This window comes from Lepidochelys kempii, chromosome 25 (assembly GCF_965140285.1).
Source record: "Lepidochelys kempii isolate rLepKem1 chromosome 25, rLepKem1.hap1, whole genome shotgun sequence".
Lineage (NCBI taxonomy): Eukaryota > Metazoa > Chordata > Testudines > Cheloniidae > Lepidochelys > Lepidochelys kempii.
This window is the reverse complement of record NC_136404.1, coordinates 10,214,263-10,227,813: the sequence shown is the minus strand read 5'-3', so window position 1 is coordinate 10,227,813 and position 13,551 is coordinate 10,214,263. Positions and strand designations below refer to the sequence as shown.

The window sequence follows — 13,551 nt, the reverse complement described above, 5'->3', positions numbered from 1 at the left end:
AGTTAAATTTCAGGAAAATGATTGGTTATGGTATAGCTAAGCAGAACTCAAGTTTTACTATATAGTCTGCAGTCAGTCAGGAAGTGGGTGGGGGATGTGGGAACAGGGAATGGGGGTGGGGAAATTGGAATCATGTTTTGCTAACGGGGGAAATGGGAACAGGGAATGGGGGTGGGGAAACTGGAATCACATTTGGCTAAGGGCAGGAATGGGAACAGGGACACAGGTGTAAGGCTCTGTGGTGTCAGAGCTGGGAAGGGGGACACTAAGGAAGGAAACTGGAATCATGCTTGCTGGAAGTTCACCCCAATAAACATCGAATTGTTTGCACCTTTGGACTTTGGGTATTGTTGCTCTCTGTTCATGCGAGAAGAACCAGGGAAGTAAGTGGGTGAAGGAATAAGCCCCCTAACACCACTTAAAACACAAAGGGTCTGACTTACACCAGCGATGTGAGAAGATTACCTATGCTACAAGGATATAGGGTGTAATTTAACACAAAACCGACAGACTCTCTACCTGCTGTAGTACATTGCGCTCCCGCAGCGCCATTAGCCGTCTGTGAAGCTCCACCAATTCATCAGTGTAGGCCTGTGAAAGAGAGGGTAAAAAGGAATAAAACAACACATCTGGCATGTTTCCAGTACTGCCAGGGAAGCAAAGCAGTTACTTCCCCAATGAAGATTTTGGGCAGCTGCTTGAGGGCCTTCTGTCACTTTTTTGTTCCCATTCCCCCCCCGGCAAAAAAACCTTCCAGTCCCTCCTCTGTAGTCTAATTCATCAACTCTCATCTGCTTGGAAATTAAACTGACTGAAATCCAGCTGCGTTGGGTCCAGTCAGGTATGTTTCATAGTGCACCACAAGGTGTCTCCCTCCAAACAAATGGCTTGTGAGAAGTGATCTGAACCTTTGAACTTAGAGCACCCCCAATTTCAGGCTGAATGTCTCTTGGTGAACTTCCATGTTAGTGCCCTATGAGCAGTCTGTGCTAAATGCTCACCTGTGCCCCCAAATACAATACCAAGTAGGTGGTCACCTATGATGGGATTCTAGTAATACACTGACACTAGTATGTGTTCATATGAAGCTTCCAACCAAACTGAGGAAGAAACTTTTTGAAATCATTGTTCCCCAGGAAGTTTCACTGATACTACATCCAAGAAACGGGGACATTTACACCCTCACCCACTTCAATTTAAGAATTAGACCAGACTTTCAGGGAAGCCAGCCAAGAGGGCAAATCTCTGTTAGCACACTCTAGTGCAGTGGTTCTCAACCTGCAGCTGAGTCAGCGCACAGCTGTGGCCCATGTGACATCTTTAGGGCCAGAACTAGGGTAGGGCGGGAGGGGCACCCGCAGAGCCAGCGGGGAGAGGGGGGGGGTGTGCGTGCAAAAATGGGACGGCACAGGATCAGGCCCAGCGGCATCAGCAGGAGGCCAGGGTGCTTAGTGTCCCACCTCCAAGCCTCAGGATTGCGGGTCCAGTGACCCTAGCTGGAGCAGGCTCCCCAGCATTAGGACTGCAGAGGCAGGCGGGCAGAGCTATGTGCTGCCAAGATAGGAGACCAGCAGGTGTGGCATGGCATGCAGGGGGCTGGGGCCACAGGGCAAGGGTATAGCAGACTAGGGCCGCAGAGCAAGGGTATAGTTGGTACATGGGGTACAGACTCTAGGTGGGGGAACTGGTGGCTGGGGGCAGTCCCTGGATAGGGGGCTAGATACTGGGACATAGTCCCTGGATGGGGAGATTGATTGCTGGGGGGCAGTCCCTGGGCGGTGGATTGAATGCAGAAGGGGACAGTCCTTGGGGGCAGGGGGCATTCTGCCTTGGCCAGGGCACTGTCTCTGTAGGGCAGGCATGTATGCTAGCCCAGTGTTTTGGGGGGGGGGGGAGGGGAGGGGAGGGCAGTCCCAGGATGGTTGGGTGATGGGTGGGGCCTTGCCTGGCTGGGGGGCCATCTGGGAAGGGGTTGGTGGCAGTCCCTGGGTAAGGGGGGCTGGGTGCATGGGGACAGTCCCGCCTTGGCGGGGGGGGGCACACCGCACCAGGCAGGGCTCCCCATCTTTGCAGGCAGGCTCCGCAGCCACGCTATCAGCAACAGTGCAGAAGTGAGGGTGGCAATATACCATGCCAGGCCACCCATACAGTAAATTAATTCATTTTAACAGTTAATGTTTTGTCTTATTTTACTAATTTAAAATGCTCTTGGTAGACATTTGCCTTTATTGAAATGAAAGGCATTGAATCGTATTGCTGTCAGATGACAAATACTCGACCTTTCTTTTTTTTGGTAGATACACAGGTAATACGTGGATTGTGTAGATGCGGCCCACACAACGCACAGAGAGCTGCAGATGCGGCCCACAATGGTAAATAGGTTGAGAACCACTGGTCTAGTGCTTTCAATCAGAGGACAGATTCTTTACCTGTAAAGCTGTCCCAGAGTTATTCATGCATGTACCAGCAAAACTGAGCTCATTTAAGCAATCCTACCAAGGCAAAGAAATCAGTCATGAGATACACCTTACCACAGCACCCTGAAGTTTCACCTGGGGACAAGCATCTCACCCAGAACACTACGCGGACCACTGAAAGTGTGTATTCTGACCCTTCTGCTAGCAAGATCACAAACACACATTGTCTTTAATATTTAAACACTGCCTTTCTTCTGGCTGAATAATATTCAAGCAGAAAAGAAACCGGCTTGCAGTCCAATAGGTAATCCTCATATTGTGATTTTTAGTAGTATGATGTGTGGCTCAGAAATGAAAGTATTAAATGTACATTTGAAGGATTTCTACATAGGAAGAGTTCTCCTACTGAGACCTTTCCGAACAGTGAAGAAATCAGCCATGTTTAGCATTTCAGTAAGTTAAATACTGTGTGTGGTTCAAAAAACTTGATTAAGTTGCCCCAGAGGGGAGAAAGAAGGGGCATCCACCGAGATAAATAAAGCTCTCAATTAGGTGTGCAAGGCTCTGAGCAATCAGAGCGTGAAACAATAATCAAACTGCCATTCTAACATTCTGGCAAAGATCAAACAGCTGTAAACTGCCTTGTCACCTGTGGCCACAATGCTCCTCAAAGAGAAGACAAAGACCAAAGTAAGAGAGAACTAATCTAAGAGGCAACACTGGAAAGGATGTGGGGTTCATTTCTTAAACACTTATAACATTTCTATCACCTCATTTTGAGTCAGTACTTCTAGCATCAGTATTTCAGGGTTCAAGCCTTTAATGGGCCAAAATTGTTTCAATGTGGGGGGCAAGTACTCCTTCTGAGCTCTTGTTTTCATGGAGAAATGTCCTCCTGTATCCCACAATACTATGCTATGCCTACCCTAAGCAAAAGTACCTTGTCATATGTTCCCTTCTTCAGGATCTTTTCTGGCTTGTTGCAAGGTTCTGGACTCTTTCTTCCAGAGGCCTGAGAGGAAAACAAATAGTGGGTTGTGACCAAAAATAATTGAGGCAGAGCAGAACTGTAATGGTTTGGCTGCCAATGGAAGGAAATCCTCTGGCTGACATGGGCAGTGAAGTAGATGAGCTGTGGAGAGAGCTGCCTTCGGCAGTCCACAGCACCAAGGACAGAACCATGATGTAGGGATTGAAGGCAGAGAGGGGAAAAGTTTCTCTGTCACTAAATATTGATAAAAGGCTTGAAACACTTGCTGGCTTGATTGACTTGGGCAAAGGGAATGATCACAACCTCAGCAGCTCTGCAACGCAGAGCGACAGCTCTTATTTTTCACAGTGCTGGATAAAGAAGTGAACTGTATAGTACGAAAAAGTTACGCTTACAATTAAAAAGTCCTTTACGAATGGCACTCCTGGCACCTGCAAGCAGAGGCAAACTGATTCACACTGCTAACCAGCTATGGAGAAGCCTGCCAGGAAAAGATGGCAGTCATGGCCTAGTAGGTCAGTAGGCCATTCCCTAGGAGTAGCACTGAATTGTTCCCTACAGGGTATGTCTAGCATTTTGCCCATTTTTCACTGGCTTGTGATTGGGCTTCCATCCTTGACAATCCACAATTCAAAAGATCTCACTTAGAAAACTGTTTCTGATGTTTAGGATGCACTTTCCACTTATTAGTTTAACAACATTATTTCTAATGGACCTCCCAAAAAATTCTTTTCCATCTTGGTGTTTCTGCCCTGCAGCTAATTGTAAGCACTCTTTAGTCATCATCTAATCTCTGTTTAAGAACATAAGAACAGCCGTACTGGGTCAGACCAAAGGTCCATCTAGCCCAGTATACTGTCTTCCGACATTGGCCAATGCTAGGTGCCCCAGAAGGAATGAACAGAACTGGTAATCATCAAGTAATGCATCCCCCATCGCTCAATCCCAGCTTCTGGCAAACAGAGGCTAGGGACACCATCCCTGCCCGTCCTGGCTAATAGCCATTGTTGGACCCATCCTCCATGAATTTATCTAGTTCTTTTTTGAACCCTCTTATAGTCTTGGCCTTCACAACATCCTCTGGCAAAGAGTTCCACAGGTTGAGTGTACATTGTGTGAAGAAATACTTCCGTTTGTTTTAAACCTGCTGCCTATTAATTTCATTTGGTGACCCCTACTCCTTGTGTTATGAGGAGTAAATAACACTTCCTTATTTATCAGAGGGGTAGCTGTGTTAGTCTGTATCCACAAAAACAACAAATAAATGTGTTAGTCTTTAAGGTGCCACCAGACTTCCTTGTTTACTTTCTCCACACTAGTCATGATTTGCTAGACCTCTATAATATCCCTCCTTCGTCATCTCTTCCAAGCTGAAAAGTCCCAGTCTTATTACTCTCTCCTCATATGGAAGCTGTTCCATACTCCTATCATTTCTGTTGCCCTTTTCTGTACCTTTTCCAATTCCAATATATCTTTTTTGAGATGGGCAACCACATCTGCACACAATATTCAAGATGTGGGCATACCATGGATTTATATAGAGGCAATATGATTTTTTCTGTCTTATTATCTATCTTTCCTAATGATTCCCAACATTCTGTTTGCTTTTTTGACTGCCGCTGCACATTGAGTGGATGTTTTCAGAGAACTCTCCAAAAGGACTCCAAGATCTTTTTCGAGTGGTAATAGTTAATTTAGACCCCATCATTTTATATGTATAGTTGGGATTAGGTTTTCCAATGTGCATTACTTTGCATTTATCAATATTGAATTTCATCTGCCATTTTGTTCTCTAGGCACCCAGTTTTGAGAGATCCTTTTGTAGCTCTTCGCAGTCTGCCTGGAACTTAACTATCTTGAGTAATTTTGTATCGTCTGCAAATTTTGCCACCTCACTGTTTACCCCTTTTTCCAGATCATTTATAAATATGTTAAATAGGACTGGGCCCAGTTCAGACCCCTGGGGGACACCACTGTTTACCTCTCTCCATTCTGAAAACTGACCATTTATTCCTACCCTTTGTTTCCTGAGGGGAACATTAAACAATTGTTTAATGAGGGGACGGAGAGATTTACTTATAATATATAAATTAATCTGTTCTTTTCTGAATTCCATCCAATTTGTTGCCCTTTTGCTGGCAAGATGCTAAGACCTGCATGCAATATGCTATGGTCTTATCATTGCTGCAATGAGACAAGTTGCAACCCAAAATTCTGACATCTCTGGCTGGCAACTCACATTAACGGTTGTACCTAATTTGCTCTCCATCACCACACAGTTCTCTTGGTATCACTGAGTTCTAAAGAGCCATATTTCACTGTGTTAAAGAGATACTGTACAACAAATCATTTCTGACTCAAAAAATCAATTACAATTAACTTCAGATTACTGTAATTGAAAGATACTAGAGTAAAAGTTATTCCTATTTTTCAATTTGCTTACTTTGTATGTAGTCAGTTTGCCTTGGGGAGAACACAAAATTAAGAAGTCAGAAAATGTGAATGTCAAACCAGGGAAATTTGCAGGGAGTCTCACAAGTAGGTAGGTATAGCACCTGGAATTTTGAACTCTGAAATTGACTAGATGTCAAGTTGATAGTGTCCTCTCCCCACCCGCAATTAACATGAGCTCTTCAAGGGCCTAGTCCTGCAGTTCCTTCTACAGGCAAAGCTTCCAGGGTGTTCAGTCTTGCCTGTTTAGGAGATGCAGATCCAAGCCAAAGCCAATAAAGGAGCATTGTGTCGACACCCACGTTGCAAGTACCTTATTATTAGTTGGGGGAAGTTTCTGACTGGGAGGGGGTTCTCGACTTGCCAGGCAGGAGTCCGCACTGTTGTCACTGTCACTGTCGCTAAGACTCAATCTGAGAAGCAAGTAGCATAGAATTACCATCACCAGTTAGTAGGAAACTGCTATTTAGTGATAAGAGAAATACATGGATCAAAAATCATCTTTTTGTAGTTGAGGTTGCAGTTCTGTTTTGGTCAACCTGCGGTTCCAATACAGCACATTTCAATCCAATTCAGAATGAAGAATATATTCCAAATGATGACATGCTACTGCAATTGTTCCCATACAGAAGCTCAATGTTTTGCAATGCTGTAGGTACTGTACACAAGTAGCACTAAACATTTACAAGGAATGAGGAAAACCACAAAATTTCCACTGAAGGCTCATTCTCAGTGTATAAACATGCAAAAGCACCACAACTTCAACTGTATTTAAATATAGGTTGACCATCAATGACAGACCCTGAAAAAGCTCCACACTCCTTTTCAGTCACTATGATATAAACAGAAGCTAATCAAAGTAGTATATTTTTGTGGTGGATAGAGGGCCCATTGAAAACCTACAGGTGCTGCCTGGGCTAAATCAAGGGTTCTCCAACTGGGGGTTGGGACCCTTCAGGGGGTTGCAAGGTTATTACACAGGGGGTTGTGAGCTGTCAGCCTGCACCCCAAACCCCGCTTTGCCTCCAGCATTTATAATGGCATTAAATATATAAAAAAGTGTTTTTAATTTGGGGGGGGGGGGCGGAGGTCGCACTCAGAGCTTGCTATGTGAAAAGGGGCACCAGTACAAAAGTTTGAGAACCACTGGGCTAAATGCATGAGATTCCAGATCTTGGCTACAGCAGCATACCCTCAGGGGAGATGGACAAAATCCAACTATTTCCATTGACTAAAGCAGGAAACTACTTTTGGCCAAGTCCTGCAGGAGCACAGTCTAATCAGCAGCAGGAATGAGAATTACTTCTGGGCTGAGTACTGGTAACCTGAGGTAAGGAGATTACACAGCCAGCCAGCCTTGCCATTTCTCTATTCTATCCAGATCAAACTCATTCAGTGGAAAGAGACGAATTTTATATTCAATTACGGTTCCTGAGTCATGGTTTGAGTGTTGATTACTGCTTCCAGTCCACAGCAGAGCTCCCACCATGGTCACAGGCTAGAATATGGTGTTAAATAACCAAGTTTCAGAGAAGATTTTCAAAGCCACCTAAGGAAGTTAGGAGTACAAATCCCATTGAAAGTCAATGGGTTTGTGCTTCTAAAGCCTTTATGCTCTTCCTTCGTTAGTGACAGTTTATCATCTGGTATATTTAGGGTGTAAGTCCCACTCAGGCCACAGACTCTCTTTTCTGTGTTTCTACAACATCTAGCACATGGAACCCCAATCCTGGTTGCGTGTTACCATAAATAAATATTTACTGCTGCTACTACTAATAGTAGTTCATTACCTTAAGTCACATCCAGCACCACTCCATGGAAAATTATGTTTCCTTTGGGGATCTTTACTATTTCTACTCCATCTCTTCTTTTCTCTGTACCCACCCCCCACCCCCTTTATCCCTTCTGCATTTTCTTCTCTGCAGCATCTACAAGTTCCCAATGCCACCCGCAATGCCCACAGGCTTCACTCTACCTCTACTGCATCCCCTCCACTAAAACGATCAGCAATTAAATAGTCCATGCTGACCTTTAAAATATCATTAGGCTTTGGAACCTGAAGAACTCCTCTGTGTGGCTCGAAAGCTTGTCTTTCACCCACAGAAGTTGGTCCAATCAAAGATATAACCTCATCAACCTTGTTTCTCTAATATCCTGGGACCAACATAGCTACACCACTACCACAAATATTAGGCCTTAGTATCAACACTCCAGCGAGATTAAAGTGGAAGGAGAGAGAGGGGAGTTTATTTTGTTGTTTGTACAGTGCCTAGCACTGCAGGGCCACCGTTCATAAATGGAGCTCCTATGTGCTACTGCAATGCAAATAAGAACGTCACAGGCTGCCTGAGGCCTCAGTAGGACAACACTGCACTGGTGGAAGGTTTAAAGGTTTAACTATGAGGACTAGCAGCTTTCACTGAAAAAGCCTAGATTTTGCAGAAGTCTTCAGTCTACCTCTATTCCTCATTGTCTTATCGAACATGGTCTTTATTTCCAAGCACTTTGACCTGCTCCCCTTCATCTCTCTCTTCTAATTCTTCCAACTCAACTTCTGTCCTCTGTATTCCAGAGGAACAGTTCTCACAAGACTCTAATGACTTCTTCCTTTTCAAGTCTAAGGGGTTTTCTACCATACCAATTCCCCTTAGTCACTTTGTTGACCTTAAGTCTAGCAGCCACATACTACTACTCAAGGCCCTCTTCTTTAAACCTCCATGAATTTGTTCCTTTCAAAAAACCATTCCTCACCCCAGCATTCATGTCAATGCCCTTGTTTCCTTTCTCTTACAAAGTTATGGTCATAGACGTTACAAAGACAAATAAACATAAGCAAAATGAAGCGATGGCTAGGCATCTTTCATTCCCTTATCACCTGGAATCCCGGCTGACCGGGTTAGCTTTGACTGCTGCCTCTTCCTCAGAAGAGGAGTCATCATCGTCTGATTCCTCTGACTGTAGATCCTCTACCATGGAGCGCAGTGGGCCTGAGATTAGAGGTAAGGGAGGAAAAGGGAGAAAAGCAGTTTAACGCAGATGCAATATGTCTTCAGCATGATTGCTACAGAATCGTATTTGACTGCTACAAACTAAACTTGGCTTTGTTTATCCCTAAGGTAACCCAGAAGAGTCATGATTTATTAGACAAGCATCACAGATGTTTAAGTTCTATCCAAGGATATGTCAGCTTGTGTTTCTCAAGACTGAAGTAGTGTTGGAAATTCAGTTTTCTAACATAGTTCACTGGGAAAAGAACATTCACTTTTAAAAACCCTTTTTATACTTTAAAGGGTTTTTCTACTCCCCCTGCTCGTGTCAAAATAAAAACAGCCACTTTTCAGTGCATGTGCCAGGCAAGTTTTAAGTGTCACCCAAGAAGTGGCATTTGCAGCACCACAGTGCTTGTTAAGACTGCCGAAAGTAGCGGTGGATGCTCCATCTCTTCGGGTAATTAAAGCTGGACAGAACAAAGCACTGGAAATGTAATAATGGGAACATGCCTGCATTGGCAAGGGGATGAACTTGATATAATTAATAGGTCTTTTCCATCTCTAATTTCTATTAATTGGGACAAACTGAATTTGTGGGACAAAGTCATAAGCCTGGTGATGCCATGAGATTTTAGTCAGCACTGAACAAATTCACAAACTAAAACCTCTTAAACTGAACAGATCACAAAAATCTTAAAAGATTAAATAAAAGCAGAAGCCAACACATTGTGCAGGAAAAATCCAGTTCCAGAGATATTCAGTGCCCACAGATTAACTACCAAAGTAACAAATATTTGTTTATGGCAAATACATAAGGTACTACTTTTTCCCTTGCATAGAATCACATAGTAAATTCAACATGCATCAATTCCATTCAGCAAAACCAAGCTATGTCCTTGGCCTTAGATAGTCTTGATGAAGCAGGTTTAAATTCTGCCTGTTGAATGGTGGTGTAAAAAGGATAACATAAGAATGTCCATGCTGGGTCGAACCAATGGTCCATCTAGCCCTGTAAATTTGTTAGTCTCTAAGGTGCCACAAGTACTCCTTGTCTTCCAACAGTGGCCAATGCCAGACACTTCAAAGGGAATGACAGAACAGGGCAATCATCAAGTGATTCATCCCATCATCTAGTCCCAGCATCTGGCAATCAAAAGCTTAGGGACACCCAGAGTATGGGGCTCCATCCCTGACCATCTTGGCTAATAGCCATTGATGGAGTTATCCTCCATGAATTTATCAAACTTATTTAATTAAACTAATTCTCTTTTGAATTCAGATATACTTTTGTCCTTCACAACATTCTTGGCAACAAGTTCCACAGGTTGACTGTGCGTTGTGTGAAGAAGTATTTCCTTCTGTTTTAAACCTGCTGCCTATTAATTTCATTGGGTGACCTCTGGTTCGTGTGTTACGTGAAGGGATAAATAATACTTCCCTATTCACTTTCTCCACATCATTCATGATTTTATAAACCTCTATCATATCCCCCCTTAGGCTCTATTATATCCCCCTGGGGAATTCCTGGACTGTAACATATGTAACATATGTAACATACAAATCAAGCGAGAAGGTTTTTGAAGGATATCACTTCTTGCAACACACCTTGACTGTGGTTCTGAGATGGTTCAAAATCCGAGTCAGAACTGGAATCTGAGCTGGAACTGGAGTTGGAAGGACTGGAGTGGACAGACTTCACCCCCCATAGAAGGTAAAAAAAAGAAAAAAGAAAAAAAGAAAAGAAAAAAAAATCTTAACCTTTCAATCCACAGAAAAGAATGACCAAAATGCAACATGGTCTAGCAGTGCTCAAGAACGTCACATTATCATTCCATTCTACATCATTTTATCTACAGCACTGCTCACTAATTTTTTTAAAAACATATAAAATGTAATTTCAATTAATTAATATTAGTGAAAGGTTCTGGACTAGCTAGGGTGACCAGATGTCCCAATATTAGGGGCTTTGTTTTATATAGGCAACTATATACCCCACGCCCCTTTAAAAAAAAAAAAAAGTGTCCTGATTTTTCACACTTGCTCTCTGATCACCCTATTCTGGGCTGCTAGTTTTTGGGATTGTGTAGTCCCAAGACAGCTGAAACAGCAGCAGCACAAGCTTCCAATACACACCACCCTCGCTACTGAGTCTCAGATCATCTCAAAAAGCATGAAATAGTATGACAACTTGTATGACAACCTGGAAGTGAAAGTGGATACAAAGTCTATTTTCACTGTGAAAGACGAAATGCAAAATGTAAACAACCAGCATAAATCATGAAAAATAAATTAAATGTTTAAGATTACTTTAATCCTCATAGCCTAAAATGCTCTTTAAACTAAGAATATTTCTATTTAGAACTATATATGTTAAACTGACAGTACATCTTTAAACTAAGCATTCCTAGCTGTGACTGCTTTACAAGACAACTGTGATTTGGCTCCAGTTTAGATTTTTATAGAAATTGTAACAAAAGCCAAGATCAATAAAAATGCTTCCATCTTTAAAAAAATACCAATGAAAACCATTAAATATTCCCTTGCATTGTTTGCAATGCCAACACTGAGAACCTGAAAATGAAAGTGACCAAACAGATGAAATTAACTTCAGGGACACCCCTCCAAGCAGAAATGCAAGAAACAAACAGTATAAAATTGTGACAAGTAAATAGGAGTTTTAATAGGTGCTATTAGTAACATATGGAAATTAAGTATTAAAATCTTTTTACAGTATTTCATGTAGCATCAGGTATTTGCAGAGCACCCACATTCTGTAGTACCAGAGACCACAAGGTGGCAGTCAAGGCTAAATCAAGTATTCTGGTCCAAAACAGCAGAAAGTAAAAAGATAATTTTAATTATTTGTTGTAAGGATTATTGTAAGAGATAGTCCTTTGGGTCTAGATTTACTTTAAGTTCCCCTTTGTAACAGGATGCAGTGCTATTTGTTGGTAGTTCTCCCAGGAAACAGCATTTTAAATTTGTACATAATCCTAGAAAGCCAATGGTTATTATTTCATACAATGGAATACTGAGTCTGAAAACCTTACTTTTCTATTGGTGAATATATTTTATATACTCGGAAACATTAATACGATATAGGAGTGTGCAGTGGACTCAGCAACATACATGTCAGCTTTTAACATTAGCAAAAGAAGGCAGTGACCGCATTTTCTCTTTTTATTTTTATGTTGTAGGTTTATTATCTAGCGCACCTAGAGATGCATGTATCTCATACCAAAACCAGGGAAATACAAGTGTAAAACAAGATCTTTCTACAGTTACAACTTATTCCATAGCAAAGTAAACATTTTAACACTGGGGATATTTGATACATTGGCATATAGCAGCAAGGGTTAGAAAGTTCACAAGACACTTATTTGCCCATGAGGATTAAACCTACTAAGCAGAAGCAGATACCAAAGACCTACAGCAGAGCTCCTTCAGGATTACTGGGAACAGGAGGTGCTGCTACTCTCACCAAGGTGCTGCTTTTGAACTTAGATCTGGGAGCCACCCTGATAACTCTGGTACCTGACCAACTAACAGGTGTTCTTCCCCTGCACTGCGCCTTCTTGGCCCCTTAAACAACTAACTACTTAGGGGAGGGGTCATTCATTAGCATCCATTTATTTCAAACACTTGGGAGGCATCCAGCATTGCAGTAGCTGGGCACACTTTGCACAGCTTAGATTACAAACAACATTTCCCCCAGGATAAGGAGAGAACAAAAAACAAAGCAAAAACCCCCACACTACTCATACTGCCCCCTGCTTCCTTGGGCCTCCCTGGAACAGTTAACTGAAGCATTCCAGATGAACAAAGAGATGTGCTTAGGGTTGCCAACTTTCTAATTTCTGAAAACCGGACACTATAGCAGGAGCACGGGAACCTCCCCCTGCCCCGCCTCTTCCCTCAAGGCCCTACCTCTGCTGCTCCTCTTCCCTAAAGGCCCCACCCCACTCACTCCTCTTCCTTCTCCCGGTCACTCAAGCCTCCCCACATCCCTCCACTCCCTCAGGCTGGGCTTCCTCTGCTCCAGGGCTGGATCAGGAGCTGCAGCCCCTGATGCAGAGCCTGCCTGCCCATGAGATGCCGGTAGGAGGTGGCCCCGGCTGAGTAGGAGCTAGTGTGGTTGATGACCCAGCACCCCTCCCCCACCCAGGCAACTGGACTTGTGTGTCCGGTCAGTACATCTGACCGGACACTGTACAGGACCCCCTTTGACCGCACTTTTCAGCAACCTTAGCTGTGCTGAGTCACAGGGAAAACCTGTTTGAGGTACATGGGCTACAAGCTACTTAGAAATTCAAGATGTTGGTTTTACCATCTATAAATGTACCCAGGCGACTGGCATCAGTGCAGAGCACACAGCAAGGTGTTAGATGCTTTTCCTGGTCCATCCCACTTTACTAAGGCAGGTAGCCACACCCTGCACACCACTTAGCTACAGTTTACTCTACTCCTTGCAGACTATCAAAGAAATATGCTTAAAATGCTTCGCTCGGTGGGAAGCTCTTGTCCTGAAAGACAGGTCTTTTTGCCTTGCATTTACAGTTTCAAAATTACCCTAGGTTAAGGGATCTCTGTTTTACGACATGGGATCTTATAAGCTTGTTTCAGCCAACACCTTTCCAGTCAATAGTTTTGGGCACACAAAAATACTAAACTATGGACTAAAGGATGACTACGGCAAAGCTAT

The 13,551-nt window shown here is 43.2% G+C and overlaps 1 protein-coding gene across 2 annotated transcripts in view; it reads right to left on the bottom strand.

The window, feature by feature from the left end:
* MLLT1 (MLLT1 super elongation complex subunit) overlaps positions 1–13,551 on the bottom strand; it is a 60,126-nt gene that overhangs the window by 6,498 nt on the left and 40,077 nt on the right. The window contains exons 7-11 of one of the 2 annotated variants that reach the window (XM_073323691.2): positions 10,455–10,552; positions 8,735–8,846; positions 6,173–6,272; positions 3,358–3,429; positions 520–591 (exon numbers count right to left, since the gene is read on the bottom strand). In XM_073323691.2, coding sequence (XP_073179792.1) covers positions 520–591; positions 3,358–3,429; positions 6,173–6,272; positions 8,735–8,846; positions 10,455–10,552 — 454 coding nt within the window. The remainder of the gene's footprint in view (positions 1–519; positions 592–3,357; positions 3,430–6,172; positions 6,273–8,734; positions 8,847–10,454; positions 10,553–13,551) is intronic. The other variant, XM_073323692.2, reaches the window with a different exon arrangement.